The sequence below is a fragment of the Boleophthalmus pectinirostris genome, unplaced genomic scaffold (assembly GCF_026225935.1).
Source record: "Boleophthalmus pectinirostris isolate CB_2022bp ecotype Guang Dong unplaced genomic scaffold, ASM2622593v1 HiC_scaffold_12, whole genome shotgun sequence".
Classification (NCBI taxonomy): domain Eukaryota; kingdom Metazoa; phylum Chordata; class Actinopteri; order Gobiiformes; family Gobiidae; genus Boleophthalmus; species Boleophthalmus pectinirostris.
Window position 1 is genome coordinate 25,337,093 of NW_026571018.1, and position 22,106 is coordinate 25,359,198.

Sequence of the window (22,106 nt, forward strand, 5' to 3'; positions counted from 1 at the left end):
TTAGCTACAAATGTTGCATTGTGGACAATAGTGTAAAGCAATACCAGCATCTAAGTATGTCCATTCACATTAATATAGAACAACTACAACTATAGGTTGTACAAATGTGGGTTTTTAACATTCTCAACACTTGACAATAGTCTTGCATTTCATGTAAGCAGAGTATTGAAAAAAACACTACCCATAATTGTAAACCAGCACTGAGTATCATGAATCAAGAGCTGTGTGCTTTGCTGAATAAGATATCTCAGTTCTTAGACAAATCAATTCACATTTTTACTTTTACATGTATTTTACCTCTTAGACTTTCAAATGAATGATAAAAGCCAGATTCCTATTCCTGTGGTGATCCTATGGGCTTTGTCTCCAACCCCACTCCCCCCCCTTATCCTTGGCCCAGAGCTCACCTCCCATCTCATCCCCCACTAAAGCACCTCTCAGTCATTACCTGGGACCCCCCTCACCCCTCACCCCGCGTCCCGGCCTGGCAGCCTCCCGTCGTCATGGTAACGCTCTACAATGGTCCACTGAGTCTGAGCAATGCAGCATCAGGCAGGTGGAGGTGTCGCAGTGGTTTCTTCTTGTTCATCAATTTAAAGCTAGCATGGAGCGCCCAACCTTTTTTTTGTCTTTGTAAAGCCCTCAGTTCTCCCTTATATGTTCTGATGATTTTCCATACACTGATTATGTGAATGGCATAATAATAGATTTTGGTCTTTAAGGGCCAGCGCCACCTGCTTGTCTCTGAGAGAGAGAAGTTTAATGTCACACTGTGGAACATCTTAGGCAAATAAATTACATCTCATGGAAACAAGTAGGTCAAGAAAAGTGACATAGTGGGCCTTAAACTTCATCTGAACTAATGTATATGTTTAGAAATTTTCGGCCTGAGTGTTGCAATTAAACACAAATAAATGTCATATATGACCATGAACAAGTTCATTTTCCCCTCCTATTTTTCCTTCAATCTCTCCAATCTTCTTCGATCTCTCCGATATTGTTTGAATAAATGCATATTATGTAAAGCAATTAAAATAACACATGTTTAGTGGTTGAGGAGACTAGAATGAAGCACATTAAGATTGTGTTAGTATCCCTTTAAGAGGATTTCATATCTGATCTATGGACTGCTGTGTGTCTCTGCATGTGACTTATACTACATTATGTGACAAGGTGACACATGCCGAGTGGTAATCTTGTCTGCTAAGGCTTAATGGCAGTCCCTGCTAGGACCACCAAACCAGTTACTTTTTGTTTAAATCAAAGTGATTAATTAAAGTGTTTACACAATTAAATCGCATATGTTGTCTATTGTCTTTGTTGTTAATGCCACAACTCAATCAAATACACAATAGTGATTATATTGTTCTTTTAGTGGGTCATAATGGTGGAACAGCCTTCTCTGTAAAATGGGTGCAATTAACATAAGATCATTTGTCATGTGAACAAAGTCATTAGCAATAGGTCAAGTCAAATCTCATCTGATTTAATCTCATCAATTCCATTATTAAGGCCGGATATGTTCTAGTTAGATTATTAATGACATATGGGAGTGGGATGATGTAGAATAATATGTGAGTTTGTATGTATTTTTTTTTTTAGCTTTTATTTGTTTTCTCTCTTTTTTTTTTTAGGAAATTATACTGCAGTGATAAAAAAAAACATGTTTTAAATGTTCATATATCTCTGTAAATATCTAATGATTTTTAAAACTTTAGAAAATATGTAAAAAGTTGTCATGAATTGATACTAAGTGATGCATAAACGACAATATAGAAACTAGATACCGGTACTCATTTGCCAATAGCACTAATAGTGAAAAAAAATCATTAAATAAATCAACTGATGACTGATCTTGATCTTTATTAGAATTAGTATAAGATGACATGGTCACTTTAAAATCAAGAAAACAATCATCCTTGTTGTATCAAAATCAATATCAACACTTTATCTTAGTATCAAAATACATTTTAGTATTTTGAAACCTGGACAGTGAAGCCAACTGGCCAAAATCTCATCAGGAATAATGATTGTGATTATTTGAGTGTTGTCAATATTGTTGTCATTTTCTTTTTCCCTTCCAGTCCTGACAGACCAGCGACCCTCTGCAGTGGTGCGTGGGTCGGCACTGCCTGGATCTCCTCGCCGCGTGGCCCCTCTCAAACCTCAGCTGCAGCACCAAGAGGAGATCCTACAGAGAGAGAAGGAGGAGGCGCAGCAGAAAGAGAGAGAAAGACAGGAGGAGGAGAGGCAGAGAAATGAACAAAGAGAAGAGGTAAAGGACAGTTACAGGGACCTTTAATATTTAGTACCATTGTGAAGCATGACTTAAGGGGTCTGTATTTGTCATTTTAGAATATAAAAACAATTTAAACTAATCAAAATGTTCCTCAAAGCTCAGAGACGCTGAAACAAAGCACACATCTAAACAATTGTATAACAACTCTTGACACCTTTTCACATCTTAAAGTGTACATTACTGTCTTTTTTTCTATTTTGTTTATTCCTGTAATATAATGTGTTACTATAGTGTATGTGTGACTCATAGGTCCAGAGGCTGCAGAGCCGATGTGAGCAGCAGGAGACACAGCTAAGAGCTCTCAGAGACCAGTTGAGGAGGATGTCCTTGGGTCTGGAGGCTTTTATCATCACCACTCAACATTACTGTTTCAAGGTACTGTAGGCGGCAAGAACAATGGCACTTATCTCTCTTAACCTAGAGTGTAATTCAGTCTTTGACTTTTAGATAAAATGCATTTAAATTAGCTGAAACAGATTTTGCAACTAAACAGACATGTATTGACAAGGTAAAACCAATAAGTACCAAGAGACCTCTGTAAACTTGTTGGCCCTATTTTGCAATGACAAATCCTGTTGTCATATTTAGACTTTGTGCTTTAGTCACTGTTGTAAAGAATCTACTAAGAAATCCTGGACCAGGGGAAAAAAACGAACTTCTTTGTCGATATAAGATAAGATATAAGATAATGATATAAGATTTGATTTACAAATTACTACTACTAGTAATAATAATAATACAAATCTCTGGATTTACATAGTAAGTAAGTAAGTCTTTATTTATATAGCGCTTTCACAGACATTTTCTGTCCCCAAAGACGCTTTACACAGCATTATTCAGCATTATTCATTCAGCATTCATTCATACAGCATTACTGGTGATGGTAAGTTACTATTGTAGCCACAGCTGCCCTGGGGCACACTGACAGAGGCGCGGCTGCCATGCCACTCGGCGCCATCAGTCCCTACGACCACCACATCACTCACACACCACTTTCATACTAGGCAATGTGGGTAAAGTGTCTTGCCTAAAGACACAATGATTGAATTTATTGTATTTAACTGACCATGACTATCAACTGTTTATGGAGACCTATGTAGCATGTTTTGGGTTGTGCCTTTTAAAGCATCCAAAGCACTTTACATTATTCATTCACTCTACACTTGGTGGTGGTAAGATACTACTGTAGCCATAGCTACCCTGGGGGCAGACTGACAGAACCGAGGCTGTTTATCTGGATCATTAGCCCCTTCGACCATCACATTCCTACTAGACACTGTGGGTGAAGTGTCTTGCCTAAGGACACAACAAATATCACTGCATGAACTATAGTCACTGCTACCCCAATATGGTGTCTGGCATTCCCAGTGGTCTCCCATTCACTACTAACCAGGCTGAATGCTGCTTATTTTCCAAGATCTGATGAGACTGGGTGCTCTCAAGCTGGTACCACAAATCATAACAAACTAATAAGCATACTGATATAAAACAAAGAGAGTCAGAGAGAGATACTTTATTGATCCTGAGGGAAATTCAAGTTTTGCTGCAGCATAATTTACAGTGTGCTTCTCAGTGGCCTTTGTGTCTCTGTCGAAGGTCTGAGTGCAGTTTAACTGAGGACTGGTCGTGTCAGGGCAGCAGATCTGTGTCAGAGCAGTTTGAGGAATGGAATAGCCAAAATTACTTATAATTTCAGTGTGATTCAAAATTCTGTATTGTTAATCTGTACTGAGAGAATTAAAAATAAACCAATACATGTAATTGTAGCATCCTCAAGTTTAAAATTATACAACCCCTACACTTGTGCAGTGTAGGGGTTGTATATTAATTATACAGCTAACCTAACTGCACATCGACTAAACTGGATCTACCATATTGCAGATACCATGGACACCTGCATATCCCATACACTATTTAGAAGCATATTCACAGCATGGTCAATGAGCAGAGAGAGGAGTGGGTTAAATGGCAGCTGAGGGGGGGTCTTTGAGAGTTCACTGTGTCAGGGAGCTCGTTTGGCCCAGCCCTGTTCATCTAATGGAATGATTTAGCCTCTGAGGTGCCATATACCCACAGCACAGCACAGTCTTATGAGCAGACACACAGGGACTGTCTCATTTCTTTATGGCTGCTGTCTGAGTGCTGCAATCTCCTGCTCACATTTCAGGATTAGCTATTTGAGAGAGTAATGGCACCCTCTGCTGCTGAAGCTTTGATACAACAATTCTTATTCAGTTGAGAAAGGCTTTTGTTTTCTGTGTTGATATGTTTGTTGATTTTATATTGTTTGAAAGGTTTTGGGGTTTTGTGTGTGTGTGAGTCAGGATTAAAGGTAAGGTTAGTTAAAGGTAACATTTCTTTAAAGGTAAGGTTAGTCATACAGGTCACATTAGGGTAAAGGAACACAGGATTTGTTTTGGTGTTTGCTCACTATTGAGATACCAGGGCTTTGAAGCTCAATATAGAGCAAATTTAACCCTGAGTACAATGATCCAGTTTGAGTTATCTGGGCACAGGGCACTTTACAATGTCACCATAAAATATTACTATATTGATATTGCAATGCAAATAAAAATCAACATAATGAATCATGATTTCTTACATAATATTAATGTCAATGTGTAATTTAATTTCAGAACAACACGTCTGAAGAAAATGAGAAGAAACTATCTCAGGAAATCAAATTAATCCAAGAGGAGATTGGTATGTTTGCAAATTATGAATGATTTTGACTTGATACATAGCTCTAAGTACTCATTTATGTTATTACTTCTCAGCATCCCACTCACAGCGCTGGGAGAGGCTGCATCGGGAGAAGACCACCCTGGAGGTGGCCTTTGAGCGCGAGCTGCAGGAGCTACAGCTGCAGCAGGAGGCAGAGCTAGCTGCAGTGGAGGCAGGGCTTAGAAAGTGTCACTCAACTGAGACAGAGCACCTGAGGGCCGAGCACCGCTCTGAGATGGAGGAGCTTCGGACCCAGCAACAGGAGCAGGTACCACTCTGAGGATATTATTGAGGTGGAGGTAATAATGGAGGTAGTACATCATTCTGTGGGGGGGTGTGTGTGTGTGTGTGTGTTTGTGCAGATGGAAGAGATGACAGTTGGACATCAGGCTGCCATTCAGGAGCTCCGAGACATGCACAACATCACCATGGCAACACTGCACGAGGAACACGCCCGAACGATGAGAGGTATCATTGTCAATTACATTGTCAAACACTTCTTTCTACTGTTATAGAAAGTAACACAAGGGGTCACAAGCTGGTCTATTCTGTTGTAATAGAGATAGTGGCAAGAATGTACAGTACAAATATACAACATTCTTTTTTCTCTCCATTATGTTTTACTTTTATTGTTTGTATGATTTGTAGGTTTATACTTTTTGCACAAGAATAAATGTTCTCTTCTGTCTGCAAGTTCACATGTTTTCATTGTTTCAGATTTACGAAAGGCTCATGAGCAGCAGAAGATCCTGCTTGAGGAAGACTTTGAAAAACTGCGGCTTTCTCTTCAAGTGGGATTCCTCATTAAAAAACATAAATAAATAAAGCTATGTATGCTTGACCATAAAGAGTGTGCTAAATGGTACTGTTTTATGTAGGATCAAGTTGACACTTTGACATTTCAAAACCAAAGTCTGAGGGACAAGGCCAAACGCTTTGAGGAGGCTCTGAGGAGAAGTACAGATGAACAAATAGTGGTAAAATAAACATTACGATAGAATGATATTTCATAAAAAACATGTATATAATTTGCATGGAAATATTTTATGTATTGTATGCTCATTAGGAGGCTCTGGCACCTTACCAACACATTGAACAGGACCTAAAGAGTTTAAAGGAAATAGTGGAAATGAAAAACCAGCAGATTCACCAGCAAGAGAAGAAGATCACAGACTTGGAGAAAGTGGTAGGCTCAATTAGGCCATTGATGAATCCACTTGCACTTACAGTTAATATTAATTTACACATATTTGTTCGGTGAATCAAATCTTTTTTTGTGGTGGTTTTCTATTTGAGCAGGCCCAAAAGAATGTATTTCTTGAAGAGAAAATCCAGGTTCTGCAACAACAGAACGAAGATCTCAAAGCTCGAATAGAGCTGAACCTGTCTCTGTCCAGGTAAAGAAAAATGAAGGAAATACATCTGTAGTCTTCGTGTTTGAATGTGAACTATTGAATCTTATGATAAATGTTCTTGTAGGCAACTGTCCGAGGAGAACGCTAACCTACACGAGTCAGTGGAGAAGGAGAGCACAGAGAAGAAGCGTTTGAGCCGTAATAACGAGGAGCTGCTGTGGCGTCTTCAGACCAGTCCCCTCATGTCCCCCTCATCCTCCCCCCTGCACCGCTCCTTCTCCACCTCCCCCCTCCCATCCTCACCCTTCCACTGCTCTTCACCTGTCACTGGCTGTGAGTCACCCACCCACTGTCATGGCTGTCCTCAGCAGGCTCAGTACTTCTCTCCATCTCACAGAGCAGCCAACAATCAGAATTATTCACCTGGCCCGGCCACACCCACTCACAAGGCAACCACCAATCAGAATTACTCACCTGGCCTGGCCACACCCACGCACGGAGCAGTAGCCAATCAGAATTACTCACCTGGCCCAGCCACACCCATTCACAGAGCAGTGGTCAATCATAATCTGTCTCCTGGTCCGTCCACACCCACTCACAGGGCAGTGACCAATCAGAATTACTCACCTGGTCCGGCTACACCCACTCACAGAGCCACAGTGAACCTCTGTAATCCATCTCCGTGTCTGAGCTCTGCACAGCGATAAATTCTCCTCCAAGTATCTTCCATTTAATTTGAATGTTCCAAACACTGTGGCACACAGGCACGACTGTACCAGACTATAGAGCTTATGCACTGACATAATTTTATTCAAAAAATATTCTGTTGATACAGAGTGGCAGTAAGTTGCAGAGCTATGGGCGTCTAACAGAAATGTGTGAAACAGAAATGTGTTTCTTTGCTTTTTATTGCATCTTTTTTTTTTTGTCCATGAAGTTATTGTTTTTGCCACATAATAATTATTTCCTCAACACACAGACTCAGAAACATCTTATTTACAGAGAGAAAGGTTTAGTTCAAATGTATCTGTGCCCAAAGTCTGTATCAGTAATAAGAGTGCATGTAGTCTGCTGTTTCCCTGTTTTGTTTTTTTGTTGGTTTGTTTTTTACTATTGTTGACTTGATTTTCTTGTTTTAGTTGCCAGGTACAAACTAAATATTTAGCAGAGTTATAGATTTTTTTTATTTGTTATGAAGCTGTGGCAGCTCTTTCATATTTTAGATGTGTTTTGAGCTTTTACAGGAAAAAATGACATTACTCATCATTGACACTCATATAAGTGCCACTCGCTAATAAAGTTCCAAAGGTTGTGATGTCATCTGCATAACCTTTATGTATAGCTGTAGAAAGTCTTTATAGTGGTTCAGAATGTGAAACACAATGAAGAATTGTGTACAATTGGGTGGTTGATCCAATCTTACCTATAGGCTGTACATAGTGTACAGTAGTGATAAGGGAAGTGTCATCATGATTCATTGCATGTGTAGTTATGGAGCACACTTCCTCGTATTCATCTTGGGGCACATAGAAATACATACAGTAGACCGCAATTAATGGTCAGTTCTCAGTTAAACATCATTAAACAGGAATTATGGAAATCTTTAGTTCTGCTTTTTGTAATTTGGAACAAAGCGCCTTATTCTCAACCCTGCTGTCACACCAGCAACAAAAGACCAACATTTTTTTAACTTGTAAGATTTTGAATACATAAAGAAATCACATTTCTAAACTTAATTTTTATATGTTCATTGTTGACGGATTCACACTACCTAGCAATTTATTTACAAACAAACATTAAGGTGAATCTTGTCAGGTCTTCCTAAAATACAGTTTTTTAAAGCAACAATTCACTTGTGGATCTCTCAGGTCAACTTGCAAAAACCATTTCTGGGATTTCATTGTCTGTGTGTGAATGTGCAGTTTGGTTTATGTATAACTTTATTTAAAACTTAAACAGCGAAAAGCTCGGCATATGAAAACTTAGCACTGAAAATACTGTGGCAATTTATTCTTTCTTATGACTTATTTATTAAATAGTTTCATCATTTATTTATTATATTATGTGTGAGTCTTCCATTTTGGTCCACTTAAATTATGTATTGCTGTAATCTTTATAAACTTATGTCCATAAATGGTAGTTGTACATTTACGAATCACAAGTGATCATATACAGTCATGATAGGACACTCAGTATATAAGCTATGTATGTAGAGACATCATTGTATGTGGTTTTACCTCTTGTGATATAGTAGTGTAGTCTCATGTTAACCTCAACCACAGCAATTTTCCCCAACCAAGTATAAGACCGCCTCTCAAATATGCAGCCCCCTCGATAAACTGTAATGCACTGTGTTCAACAGTTAGACCAGACACAGGAGGAGAGAATACAGAGATGTGCAAGGTTCCATGTTATAGGTGGTCATATTGCACAACACACTGAAGTTCTGTGTTAAACTTATTGTGCAGACAAAAATGTTTCAGGGAGTTGTTTTCACAATTTTATCTGGAGACATTGTTTGTATAAATTATGTTTTTTTCCCCAAGATTTGTACAAAAACAGTAACGTGCATTCACACAAATTTTTTAAGCGTCATAGATCTCCTGTGCTGTAACAATACCCTCAGGGTCATCACTTTTATTATTGTGGATTTTCAGACTGACTCAAAGAAAACCATTTACGTTAACGCAGTTACAATTTCTATACAAAATATTTGTAACTCTTTGTCGTATCCTTCCTGTTCGTGATACATTAACATGATGTAAATAAATGCAGATGTACAAATGAGGGTAATAGTGGCCTGTTGTGATGCAGCAAGAGGCTAAGTTTGAGTTGGTTTAGCTCATAGTAATGTTATTTATTTATGGTGGTGGAGCATTATAATGTATCTCTCCCACTTTTTAACCAGCATGTAAATTCTTCTTTGCCTGGGCCATAAGATTGAACAACTTATTTAGTTATCATACCAGCACTTTTAATGTTAGTAATCTTGATTCTCTTTTGGATCTTACCAACTTTTGTATGACGTACACAGGGTTAAATGCTCCAAAACAAGTGAATGTCAATTATTACACTCCTGAATTTAAAAGCGTGTCTTGCTGATTTTATACTGCAATGATCATTTTGAGAATGTCTTTGCTTATGAAGAAATGTACTGGTCAGAACCTCGATGTATTTTTAACTTATTCACCACTGATTTAGTAATCTTTCAGGGTCCTTCTGTATGTATCGTCAGGTGCAAACTGACCATCTTTGTGGATGCAACACAATCAAATGTTTACAAAATCTGTCAGAAATCAATTTCCAACACGCTCCTACTCTTCACTGGTATCAATGACCCTTCAGTGTGTCCTGTGGACATCTGTGTTATGCTGAATGTCAAAATAGAAAACATTTTATAGCCATGTTTTGTGGATTTTCTTTCATATGGAAGGACCTGTTGTTCTGTATGTAGCAGCCATTTAAGACATACGTAGCACTTAGCTGAAGCTAGAGCAAACATGGGTAACTAGACCACTTTGTCACTGATGGAAACACAATGTTATCAGAATGCTGGTTTGGCCTGTGTGTCATGGCTTGCTTGTCTGCTTTTATGGTTTCACTTTATGGAGGAAGCACTGATTGTGCATTTGAATGTAAATACATTTACTATATGAGTTGTGTCTCAGTGCACCAATGATGTACTAAAAGCATGTTTCTGTCTTGTACTCTTTTTGCTCCCTCTTCTCTCTCCCTCTCTCTCTTCCTTTCTTCTTGGTAGTGGAAATGTAACAGTAGCTTAATGGAAGACTACGAATGAGATGAACATGTAATGAGTACAAAGTGTGTTGATGCTTTATTCGTGTTCAGGAAGAACACTGTAATAATAAACAATTGGAAAGAAGACAAAGTTCTGGTTCCTTTAAGCCTGTATAGTAACATGCTGAGAATATACATTTTACACTGCTATAATACTTTAATGCATATGATATGGCAGTTTACATTTTGAGTTTGAGTTACATTGTGACTTGTTTTATTTTTTTTTATAACCAGGCATGAGTACATTTTAAGAGTACTTCTGCTGAATAGCATATTTTTGTCCATATCTTCACTTCCTCATAAAGTGCGACATGACGTCCATGGGCAGAGGGAAGATGATGGTGGAGTTCTTCTCGGCTGCAATGGTGTTGAGGGTCTGGAGGTAGCGCAGCTGCAGCGCAGACGGAGACTCAGCAATGACCAAAGACGCCTCTTTAAGAGCACGCGATGCATTCATCTCTCCCTCTGCTGCTATCACCTACAAATAAAAGGCAACAAAAAACAATAAAGAAGACCATCACCACCAAAGCATAAGTTCTTTCAATTTTTCCACTTATCGGTGGAATATTGTGACATTAATACTTTCCTATATTTTAGTGAACTGCGTAAAAGCATTTTCAGCATTACAAAATGATATTCGTTTTTCAAGTGAATTGAATAAGGACAATAACACTAACCTGGTTCTCACCAAATCGATATGTGTACGTAGCACTATGTCTTGAGTTGTACACATCATTCTCATGAGTTTGTGAACTCACAAAAATCACAAGAATTCATATTGCTTGCAAGACTACAATAACACATAAAATAAGGCAGATAATGAGCAACAGTGTCTCAGAGGTTGCTCTTGGATAGGTGCAAGCTGCTATTGTGACACTTCACCCTCCTTTACCCATATACCCATGATCAACATCATGAACATCAAATTGTGTTGTAGACTGTAATTTTTTAAAATATCTACATGTATGGCTCATGCTCAAAAACAGCATCCTCTCTCAGAAGACAAATAAAGAACATGTTGATGCAGTAAGTGATGAGTGGTGTGGGTGAAGGGGTTTCACACACCCTGGTCTGGAAATGTCAGACTAAAGTGATTTGGACAGCATGCTAACCTTAGCTCGGGCCTCTCTGGCAGCTTCTGCCTCAGCAGCCATGGCTCTCTGCAGCTGAAGGGGCAGCTTCACATCCTTTATCTCCACGCGCTCAACTTTGATGCCCCAGTGGTCTGTGGCTTCATCCAGATTGCTCTATGAATAAAAAAGAAATACTTATTAAAACAGAATGTAATGATTGGTGGTTTGAGCTCAGATTGGTTTCATTTGAAAAAATAAAGTATACTTAGATTTAGAGTGTGTTCGAAACAAAATTAAACTGGTTTTAAACAAAGATCAAACAACACGTGTGAACGCATTAAATAATATGCTGCACTCATTAAACAATATACAAAGAACATTTACTTTGTGGCCAGTGCATTTTTATGAGGGATCAACCTCTCACCCTGCCTAACCCCCCCAGCCCTGGTTCTCTCTCTCAAAGTCCATTGTGTTAACGATCAAAACAAGTGTTTATATCTGTAGGTGTGGTCAGTCCTTCTGAACACTAACTGTAATGGATCTGAACCGCATCCATTTCCATTCTTATGAAAATGGGAAACACTTATTGCTTTGAGTTTTAGAGAAATATTTATAATATTTAACTTTAGCAGTGGCTTGCTGATTAAATATTAAATAAATAAATTTTAAATGCAATCAACAATCTATTGCTCATGAAACTAAATTCAACCATTTTAATAGAAATATTGAAACAAAAGGGAAATTCAAGACTCATCACACACTAACATTAAACCAGTATACTGTATATGACTGAAACACATGTATTTTAACATCTTCAATAACAAATATTTGTGTCGGATTATGTTTGTGTTTGCTGCTTTCACACAGAAACACACAAAACAAAATTCAACCTGGTCTAGACCAGGAGTAAATGAGGACTAGAACAGGACCAAACCAAATCTGTATCAGGACTAAAGTGGGCTCAAATTAGGACCAAAGTGTGAACACACCCTGAGAAAAACTTGATTGATCAACAAGGGAAATTTCCTGGATACAGTAGATATATGGGTTCGGTCAAGCAGTAACGGAGGGAAACAGGGGCAGATTTTTTACATTCAAATGTCTCTTATTCAGAAACTAGAGGGACTATTGAAATAAGTAAGGTATCAGAATGTAGGAAAGAGTTACACTCCAACAGGGTAAAGTTAACCCTGCAATATTCTTTCAAGTTGTTGACAAAAAATGTTAAAAATTCATGTCGGTAATGGAGGGAATGAAATATGCAGCACTTTTTGGGCAATAAATACAAACAGTGATAACTAGCGCTTCTCACTTACATATCCTTAACAAACTGGTTTGAATATTTGCTTCATATAGTTTTCTACCATATGGTACAAGATTAGGTTGAAAAACCTCTTACTTTTTGAGTAATGAGATTTTTTATTAAGAAAGGTCATGGTAACGGAGGGAAAACTGTGCAAATAAGTAGAAGGTGCATGATTTTGCATAATTTGTCAGCTTTTTTCTTCTGAATACTTTAATATTACTTCAAAATGAAAGGTAACTATTTCTATAAAATATGTCAGTCCTTCCAAGCAAATATTTATCATTTTAAATACATATTTTTTTTGAAAAATCATGTACCTTCATCAACAGTTCAAAGATCGAATAACACAAGATATGATGAAATACATCAATTTATTTACATGATTTGCAGATTTTTGAAATTTGGGAAATAATTTTTGTTCCATGTTTCATACATGGTCTGTTTAAAACATATGTAACTTTAGAACCAAAAATGGTACAGAAAAAAGGTAAACAGTTTCGTAAACTAGAGTACATATGCTATCTGTTGAATACATTTTTATATCAGATGTATTAACTTGAACTTTTGGCCTTGATGTATACTTCTGCTTGACTGGGCCCATATACTACAGGAATAGCTTTTAATAACAGATTCTGAAGACTGTGAACTGTGATAGTGAACATTAGGATTGCAATAAAACTCAAAACAAAACAAACAAATAAACAACAACAACAACAAAAAACAAAAAAATTACAATTAAGGAGCAAACTTGACCCTGTTCGTCCTCCCTCTCACTCAGACACTGCAGGTCCATTAGACATAGAGTATATTTAAATGGAAGCCTAAACTGTATTCCGTGCTTACCTGCATGCTATGTGCGATGCCCTCTCTGTCAGACAGCAACTCGGCCAGGTTCTTGGTGCCAAGGACATTTCTGAGGGTGGTCTGAGCCAGGAGACGGGTGGCGAAGTCTGCATTGGACACATTCACCACGGAGGCAATCGGATCACTAACACGGAAGTACACCACTCCATCCACACTGACTGTCACAGAGTCCTTTGTCAAGATCTATGGAAAATACATAAGGTCTCCGCCTTCACAGGGTTCAGGAAAGAGTTAAAAGATGCTGTTGTTGTTGGCATCATTACCTCCTGTGGTGGGATGTCAAATGAAACTGTTCTCAAGTCAACTCTTACCAAGCTATCAGTGCATGGAAGAACGCCAAAAATGCCTGTAAACAAACATAGTGAAAAAGTACTATTAGTTTATTGAACTTTAACTTAAACCTCTGATACACAATGTTTTTAAACATATTGGTAAGAAATGGTCCGCATTCAGCTGCTATGTTTGTGTGGTCTACTAGCTGCGCTTTACTTGGTTGCATCTTTTGAAAAGAATATATTATATGATCAGCTAAATATAATATATTATTGTGTGTACTACTGGAAAAATGTTCTTACCTGGTCCTTTGGCCTTTCTGTCTATGACACGACCCAGCCTGAAGATTACCGCTCGCTCATATTCTTGAACAATCTGCAGAACAAGATGAACATTTTGAGAATATGTAGACAGTTTTTTGCCCATTAAATTGACTTTGTGTTTCTGTACCTTTATGCAAAACCAAATGGTGAAAGGGAAGAGTAAAGTGGTGAACAAGCCAGAAATGATGACAATAATCCAGCCGCAACACCCCAAAGATCCTGTGCGTTCAGCTGTAGAGGAAGTGAACATTCATCATTGTGCAAACATGGAAATTACACTTCTTCAGAGTTGCGAATGTACTGCAAAGTTCGATAAGTGTGTTATTCTAAATTAGAAAAGAATAATACATCTTAGAATTTCCAGTAGCACCATAGTTTGGCGTGGGAACCATTGATCATTTATCAAAATGGCCTCTAATAAATGCATTAGTGAAGGAAGTGCCTGGCTGTCACACTGGCCTGTAATGATCTGATGGTTATCTGTGCATGTTTCGAAACAGAGCCCTGACAGTTCCCATCATCCCTCGTGCTTTTATTGTGGTCACAGTAATTGTACTGGTCACATGCAGCACATAGTGATCATGACATATTTACTAAAATATGCTGAAGAGAAGCTATGTAGTATGCGCTTGTACAAATATTTTTGAACACTACGTGTTTTCATACATAAAGAACAGAACAGTTTTCCGATAAATGTAACTTTAAATCTTTAAATTTTAAACGTTCACATTGACTTTTATGGGGACGTAAACTACACAAGAATGTTCTACTGCTTAGATTCAGAACAAATAGATTTTCATAAAGTAGGTTACTTATTTATTGAAGTATTAAGATAAGATAAATAAATGTTTCATATAATAATGTCAAATGTTATATTCTACCTTCCCTCCAAACTCTAATTTGTTGACATGCAAGGGCTATAAATTCACTCTCAAAGCACATTACATAGCACTTTTAATAATATCCTGCAATAATATAACATGGATTATAAATGACTATTATTCATGTAGAAAAGTTTGCATATGTTCCTAATTGGAGATGGAACACAAAGCTGCCATGTTTACACTGCTGAATCATGTATTTGTTTTCCCTTCATTTTCAATAAAAGCCAAACAAATGCCAAACAAAAGGGCTAAAATACTTCCAATAGGTGTACATACAATTCATTACAGAGTTATGACATTTTTCCAAAGGCTGAATCTAAAGTCCAGAAAAAAGCACCAAGGGAGTAGAGACACAAACAGTCTTAGTCACATGCTCCAGGGACCTTTGATTGCATGACTTGTTTCTGTGGAGATGGAGACATGTCTTTCACCTGTACACTTAACGTGTCACATGTAAATACCCTATGTAAACATACATAGATATGAAACACGTAACTTTTTTTTTCTTTTTAACAGTAGCATTTTGTATTAAATAGCATCTGAAATGTGGTTTATTTAGTTTTTTCCCTTTAGTAGTAGTAGTAGTAGTAGTAGTAGTAGTAGTAGTACTTTTTCTTTCATGTACACAGTTTGTTTTATTATTTTCAAGAAAAATTATAATAATTTTTATACCCCCCTTCCTCCCTATAAAAGGCCAAAATCATGGATAATATGAATCTTGTACTATGCTATAATATAATATGTTATGTTGATCTACATAGTAACTTATCATAGAAAAACCCCAAAACAAAAAAAAAAAAAAACTAAACTAAAAGTATTAAAAATGTCTTACATATCAGGTTTTCTTTGCTCACTCCTCTGCTCTTCTGGCTTTCCATTTGATCCTCCATTTCCATGAAACTGTTATCGACTACAGGCAAAGTGCTTCGGGAGTTTGGTTAAGTGTTCTCTCAGTCAGGAGAAGCCAACCTTTTAAAGAACAAGTGCCTTCATAAAACAGTGCAGTGGGAGTGGCATGGGCAATGGGTTGATAATCTACAAATGAGTAACCGGTTTTATGGATGGTTTTCAGATTCTAGTATGTGATGATGTACTTCTGGATAGAGGAATGAGACAGATATTCCTGTTCATAAGATTGCACTTTCCTATGAGATATCTACAAGGTAAATTCACAAATGTTGAACCTGGTCATTTCTCTTAGTGACTAGACCCAAGATCTCACTGGATTGCAAGAAACTCTGCATTTTAACAATATAAATTTTAGCTTCCCCCATCTGTATTAAATATTATAGGCCTATAGAATATATGATGTCATCTTAAACCCAGCAATAGCAAGTTCCCTGCACAGAATCAAATTTGAAACAAGAAGTTAAATATTAGATTAAAATAAATTTTGGTCTTATCAGCACAAATGTCGTTACAATTAGGTCAGACATCCTGGATGAGTAACAAGCATGTGCCTATATTTAGATTCAGGTATGCAATGCTGTACTTTTAATTGCTTCATAGCTGTTCAAGCAATATATTTCAAAATGACAAAATGCCCCTTTCCCCCTTCACGGTAAATCTTTAAATTACTCTGGCTGTTGCCTGTTCACTATGTGGTCATAGAATAATTGACCTACAGTAAATTGCAAATAAATGTTTCATTAGTCCAAAGTCGTGTGTGTCGATTTATCATCACATGACAACTGATACATCACATGACTGATAAGGTATAGTGCAATATTACAACATATGGACATTATCATTACAAGCCCATTGTGAAGGCTTATTTAGTGAAGCTTTGAATAAATATAATTACTTGATCAATATAATATTGACACCAAAACTACAATTGATAAACTATTGTCAAAACATTAGAAGGTATCAAAAACAGGTAAACTGTAGCTCGGAGTTCTGATACATAAATGGTGCTAATAAACCACAGAGTCTTAATATATTACAGTAGTAGAATTTATGAGCAGTGTCAAGAAGAGACAATTCATGAATATGTTTGAAATACTTAACAAACAGGACACAATGCTGAGATAAAAAAAACACAATTATCATTCCATGGTGGCAAAATGTTCATATTGCAATTGTAAGCATACAAATAAATATACTGGTACCCTGCCCCTATCAAAACACAAAAATGAATTGAAGCGTTCTTGTGATAAACAGCACCAATGTAAGGTTTATCGTGTCTGCACATTTCACGTCTGCCAAACAGGAGGTCAGAGGAAGAGGAGTTATAAAACAGCAGTAACAGCTGACGTCCTCCATTCAAAGTAATTTCATCTAATGATGAAAATCTACAAGTGAACAGACAATTCAATACATGATCCCACGTACAAAATTTAAATGTCTATAACTCATTACTAAACAATAATAATTCACTAATATTAGACTATTACTATAGACAATCCTCTAACTTTGTTGTCAGGAAAATTTACTCAAATGTGATCATGTTTATGTATAGTCCATAAACACCTATTCATTGACATGTAGCAATTGTCATAACTGTTATGACTTTTTTCAAAAAATCACTAAAAAGGGTCTGGCTCAGAGACCATTTTGGAAAACTGCTTTCCAATGTTCACTGCCAGCCGAGCTGAGGGTGCAAGCCTGGCTGTAGGGAAAAAGGAGCCCCGGGCCCTGGGGGGTAGTTGGGGAAACTGTTCGGCTGAGGAGAAAAGTTATCCAAGGTAGGTGTGGAGTGAGCCTGAAAAGAGATCAACCGGTTAATGTTCCAATGAAAGATGTCCTAAATGTGCCTGGCTGTAGTGCAGGTTTACCTGCAGGAGAGCTGACTGCATGCTGGGATTGTGAAGACCACTGAGGGCCGCTGGAGAAGCTGAGGGAGAGAATCCCGGTACCCCGGGGAAAGATAGCAGCCCTGGGAATCCACTGCCCCCTGGAGGCTGGAGTCCACTGCTCAACCTGAGACAAAAAACACAGACAAAGTCTGAGTGTAGTTAAGCAAGCACATAACATTGGTATAAATCAATGCCTTGCTCTGTGTACTGAATAAACAACAGAAATTGGTAATGTCATGGAAAGAAACACTGCATTGCTTATAGCCATTAATCAACTATTGGTACTGCTTCCCAGTACCAATGGTTGATTACCCAACGGTTGACCCACTCAAACAGAACAATAATTATAAATAAACAGCAGAAAAATGAAGTTGTCTACACTATCCAAACAAAGTCCAAGTTCAGCCCTTGACTGTTAAAAGTCCACTTGTGATTTATGATGTGATTTATGGTTCTTTTCCATGACCTTTATTACATGTGACTGGAGCACCCATGACGTGCAAAAGGTCACAATTCACAACCAAATAGTAATAATGTCTTATGATGTGTATTATGATGTAAACTGTTTATAAAACTCCAATTTAAATTTTTAAGATTCCCTCTGTCAACTTTCTTATAACCATACCCTTACCCTTTATTCAAAACTACAAACCAAGTTTAAAGCTGCACTGTGTAACTTTTCAGATGGAGGGTAGAGTGGCCACCTGCTTATGTCGATGGAAATGTTACTGCTTTGCATGGAATATTCCAAACAAAGTGTCTGCCCCTTCACCAGAAAATTGTACAGTGAACCTTTAATGGTAAAATTCGCTGACACTTTCCATAGAACTTACCCAGGCTGAAAATTGGAGCTGAATGCAGAGGCAAAGCCTGGTAACACTGGGGATGAGGAGGGGACCCCAGCTGCTGCAGCGGCTGCCTGCAGAGGGGCTACAGATGCCACTGAAGAGGCCACTGTCGGAGCCAGTCCCATGAAGGAGGACAGCACCGGACTACCTGCACCAGGACCCCCAGAGACCCCCAGCCCAGGGAACCCAGCAGGGCTGGGGCCCGGAGGAAGGCCTGGGAATATGGAAGGCGCAGAAGTGAGGCCCAGACCGAATGGCGAGGCTGCAGAGGGAGCAGCACTCGGAGCAAGGCCGGGGTAGATGGTTGTTGGAGGGTGAGTAGACATATTTGAGGAGGGGGGCATTGTTGGTAAGGATGATGGATCAGTGGAAGCAGGAATAGAAGTAGTAAGAGAGCGAAAAGATGGCAGACCAGGGTAATGAGAAGGCACGGGGCTGGAGGGCAGGCCTTGGAGTGCGGAGATGGCTACAGGACTTGGAAGTGAGACTTGAGGTGACCCAGCAGACTGAGGTAGACCTAGAGAACGAGCCAGAGCAGCCTGAGCAGAGCCCACCACCAGTGAGCTGACAGAAGGTGTACCAGAGCGTGGTGTGCCTTTGAAGGCAGAGGGCACAGGGCTATTACTGCCACTGCTGCTCCCTGCATGTCTGCTCAAAGCTACACGTTGCTGCTCTGCCTGCAGGGCTCCAGCTGCACTCTGGAGCGCATGTGCTTGGGCAGGTTTGTGACTTGGGCCAGGGGTGGAAGAGTTCGGGTTTATCGGGGTGGATGATCCAGGACCAGAGGGGGTGTAGCTCCGAATTACTGACCCGGGGTGGTTACCTTGTTGCGGGTGAGTGCTGTGGAAGGTGTGCTGATGTTCCACAGAGTGTGAGAAAGCCTTCTGGTGTGTGGAGTTGTTCTGGTGAAGGTCAGAGCGAGGGTTGGCGGGAGTGCCTGGTCGGGAGGAAGTGGGAAAGGGAACTGGGGTTCCACATGGGGTACTTGATGGTGTGTGGCTTTTGATGACAGATGAGGGTCCTGGAGTACTGTGGCCACTAGGGGTTTGTGGTCCACTTTTAATGACCGAGGGAGAGGGAGCAGGTGCAGGGGAGGGGGCGTTAGGGTTGTTCGAGGGCACCATGCCAGGAAACACTGGGGTAATGGGCGTGGTAGGAGCCTGCTGAGCCGCTGAGGCCTGAGGCGGAGCAGGGGTAGATGGAGTCGAGCCGTGAGGGATGAGGAGGGGACCACTTTTCACTCCTGGTGTAGCATTTTGCGGATTTCCTGGTTTGGCATAACCTAATGAAAAACATGTATAATCAGAATTAAAACGTAAAAGTAATTTTACAAAATGTTACTTTATCAGAACAAGCAAGCAAGGATGTGTTAATTTCCTCAAATCTAAAAGCAAATATTTAAAATGCAGGCCGTGCAGCTTAGTTAACACATCAATAAAAAATAAAATTCAGGACTGAAATGATGTTTTTTTTGTTTTGTTTTTAAAAAAATCTCGAAAATGTTTACGTTAATTATCTGTACACTGACCATGCTATAATATTATAAGCAGACAATGTTCTAAATAAGATTTTGAGCACTCATTTCAATCATGAAAAATGTAACAAATTGTTGTATGCATTAAGTGTTCATGTTTGCATGTAAGTAAAAGAAACATTTACTACTTCTAAACTCAGCGCAGCATTAAGTTATCATTTACCAGCATAAAGGCCAACACTGACTGACCAAAGAATTTACCATTTTGAATTGACCTTACAGTGAAATAATATTTCTGAAAGTGAAAATATAATTTTAGCAGAATTGTAGGCTCAATTAGATAGTTGTACTGTTTTTCCAAACACGATTCAATTTTAGTTTTAATTTTATGTAGTTCCAGTACAGTCTTTTATGTTCTTTTCAGGTCACTCAGTGTACTTCAGCAGAATAAGAAGCACATTCTCGCCTTTTTAAAGCCATTAGACCATAAAAGCAGAGGTAAGCAGCATGCTGGGTAGCAGTTAGGCAGTGAGTTTAAAGATAATTTATTCGTCCTCACTCATTCAAACACACGCACGCTTGCCCTCTTCGAATCATACCTGCCATTTTATGGGTGCTGTTGTAGGGGGGAGGAGCTACGTTGGCCGTTATAACCCCTCCCATAGAAACAAGGCCTGCGTTGTTGTACGCACCTGAGTAGCATTTGCAAATATTAAAACTTTCCACTATGCATTTATGTTGGAAGCTCAGACATATACTTCAGATATATACTTCCACTGACCCCATCAAACATCATTGTCTTTCAATAATTCCAACAAAACAATCAACTTAGTCATTTTTATAGACTAATGTCAGCTCTTATTGTGAAAGTATTTGACTTACTTGGTGCGATGGTGGCATGAGGTCGGCATGGTGGTATAGGATAGGGCACAGGTCGATGAGGGTTATAGGATGAAGGAAACTAAAAAAAAAAGAATTTCAGATAAACCTTTAAATTACAAGATATTTTTAAATGTTTAATGTCATCAGTTCACTTCGTTGTTAAAAAATAAAAATAAAAATCACAGTAAGTTAACAGCACTGTGTTACTTGCCGGCTTAAATGGTCCAAGAATTCGTGATGCAATCCCTTTTCCATCCATATTGTTAAAGTGGTCGTCTTTCTTTTCTCCCTCCTTTTTTAATGGAGGGACTCCCTTTCACCAAAAACAAACCCATGCATTAATTATCAATTTACCATCTGATAACAATGTACAGACAAAAATGACACATATGAAACATGAGTTAAATATTTCCAGTAAGAATTAATTCTACTCACAGGAAATGTGCCAGAGACAAGACTAGGTCTGCCTTTCGGGTAAGGGTTTCCAGGGATAATACCACATGACGAAATCATGGCAACAGGGGCTTTACAGCCAACCTTACACACCTTACCAGAGAAGAGTAATTTAATAAAATAATATAATAGCAAGCACAATAGTAAAGCAACAGAGAGACACAACATAGCAAGATACACATGACTAAGTGATGATTTACCTGCTCTAGGATCCGGCGTGCTCTTTTCTTCTCAGACAGGTGTGTTCGAAATAGGTCTTCTACTGGTCTGTAATTCTGAGCATCTGAAATATTTCTATGTTCGGGACATTATGCGGTCATAATCATATAACAAAGTATTACAACATCATTCACAGGACATTTCAGTGTCAAAAAACTCACAAGGCAATGAGCTCCAAAACAATCAGTCTATCCTTTGTAAAGGTAAAGCAGTTCAAGATATTTGCAACTTTGGTTGTAGTGATTGCCACCATTTTCTAAACAAGAATAAAAAAATACATATTACTACCTCTTCAGCAATTTAACAATTCATAACTAACTAAAAGCATGCCTCCACTTACATGCTGCAATGCTTTCACAGCTTTGATTTGAGGTTCTGCCCAAGAAAAATATTTCAGTATCTCCATCACCTAAAAAGGAATCATCACAAAGAACACTTTAATGTAGCAGCGTTAATGTAACATAGTGCCAATTAATGAATAGTGTCCTTTCTCCAGATAATTAGGTATGCAGTTGGCAAGGCCCAATTGTTAG

At 38.5% G+C, this 22,106-nt stretch overlaps 3 protein-coding genes across 4 annotated transcripts in view; 1 reads left to right on the forward strand and 2 right to left on the reverse strand.

Annotated features, from left to right (window-relative positions):
* Positions 1-7,085, forward strand: part of mtus2a (microtubule associated tumor suppressor candidate 2a) — a 30,198-nt gene extending 23,113 nt beyond the window's left edge. The window contains exons 6-15 of the mRNA XM_055148248.1: positions 2,085-2,275; positions 2,549-2,674; positions 4,936-5,002; positions 5,077-5,291; positions 5,386-5,491; positions 5,741-5,814; positions 5,902-6,000; positions 6,090-6,209; positions 6,320-6,420; positions 6,503-7,085. Of these exons, the coding sequence (XP_055004223.1) occupies positions 2,085-2,275; positions 2,549-2,674; positions 4,936-5,002; positions 5,077-5,291; positions 5,386-5,491; positions 5,741-5,814; positions 5,902-6,000; positions 6,090-6,209; positions 6,320-6,420; positions 6,503-7,085 (1,682 nt within the window). The remainder of the gene's footprint in view (positions 1-2,084; positions 2,276-2,548; positions 2,675-4,935; positions 5,003-5,076; positions 5,292-5,385; positions 5,492-5,740; positions 5,815-5,901; positions 6,001-6,089; positions 6,210-6,319; positions 6,421-6,502) is intronic.
* A 3,102-nt stretch (positions 7,086-10,187) lies between these two features.
* On the reverse strand, positions 10,188-15,889 carry stoml3b (stomatin (EPB72)-like 3b). Its single transcript, XM_020922926.2, has 7 exons — positions 15,732-15,889; positions 14,143-14,246; positions 13,995-14,067; positions 13,683-13,765; positions 13,399-13,602; positions 11,289-11,423; positions 10,188-10,654 (listed from the first exon to the last, which is right to left on the reverse strand). Exons 1-7 carry the CDS (start codon positions 15,793-15,795, stop codon positions 10,466-10,468), a joined length of 852 nt encoding a protein of 283 aa, XP_020778585.1. The 5' UTR covers positions 15,796-15,889; the 3' UTR covers positions 10,188-10,465.
* A 952-nt stretch (positions 15,890-16,841) lies between these two features.
* proser1 (proline and serine rich 1) lies at positions 16,842-22,034 on the reverse strand. Of its 2 annotated transcripts, XM_055148463.1 has the most exons (10): positions 21,914-22,034; positions 21,735-21,829; positions 21,555-21,648; positions 21,337-21,447; positions 21,113-21,214; positions 20,902-20,980; positions 20,619-20,711; positions 18,531-19,827; positions 17,677-17,821; positions 16,842-17,603 (listed from the first exon to the last, which is right to left on the reverse strand). In XM_055148463.1, exons 1-10 carry the CDS (start codon positions 21,977-21,979, stop codon positions 17,478-17,480), a joined length of 2,208 nt encoding a protein of 735 aa, XP_055004438.1. In that variant the 5' UTR covers positions 21,980-22,034; the 3' UTR covers positions 16,842-17,477. The 2 variants fall into 2 exon arrangements, with proteins under 2 accessions (XP_055004438.1, XP_055004439.1); XM_055148464.1 differs by lacking the exon at positions 20,619-20,711.
* Between the last annotated feature and the right edge of the window lie 72 nt (positions 22,035-22,106).

Coding starts and splice junctions, on each gene's coding strand:
- stoml3b (XM_020922926.2), bottom strand. CDS start 15,795: ATGGAAATGGAGGATCAAATGGAAAGCCAGAAGAGCAGAGGAGTGAGC. Junction 13,766..13,994: donor CAGAAAGGCCAAAGGACCAG/GTAAGAACATTT, acceptor GTTTGTTTACAG/GCATTTTTGGCGTTCTTCCA. Junction 13,603..13,682: donor TTGACATCCCACCACAGGAG/GTAATGATGCCA, acceptor TATTTTCCATAG/ATCTTGACAAAGGACTCTGT.
- proser1 (XM_055148463.1), bottom strand. CDS start 21,979: ATGGAGATACTGAAATATTTTTCTTGGGCAGAACCTCAAATCAAAGCT. Junction 21,448..21,554: donor CACGCCGGATCCTAGAGCAG/GTAAATCATCAC, acceptor TTCTCTGGTAAG/GTGTGTAAGGTTGGCTGTAA. Junction 20,981..21,112: donor TTCTTGGACCATTTAAGCCG/GCAAGTAACACA, acceptor TTTTTTTTTTAG/TTTCCTTCATCCTATAACCC.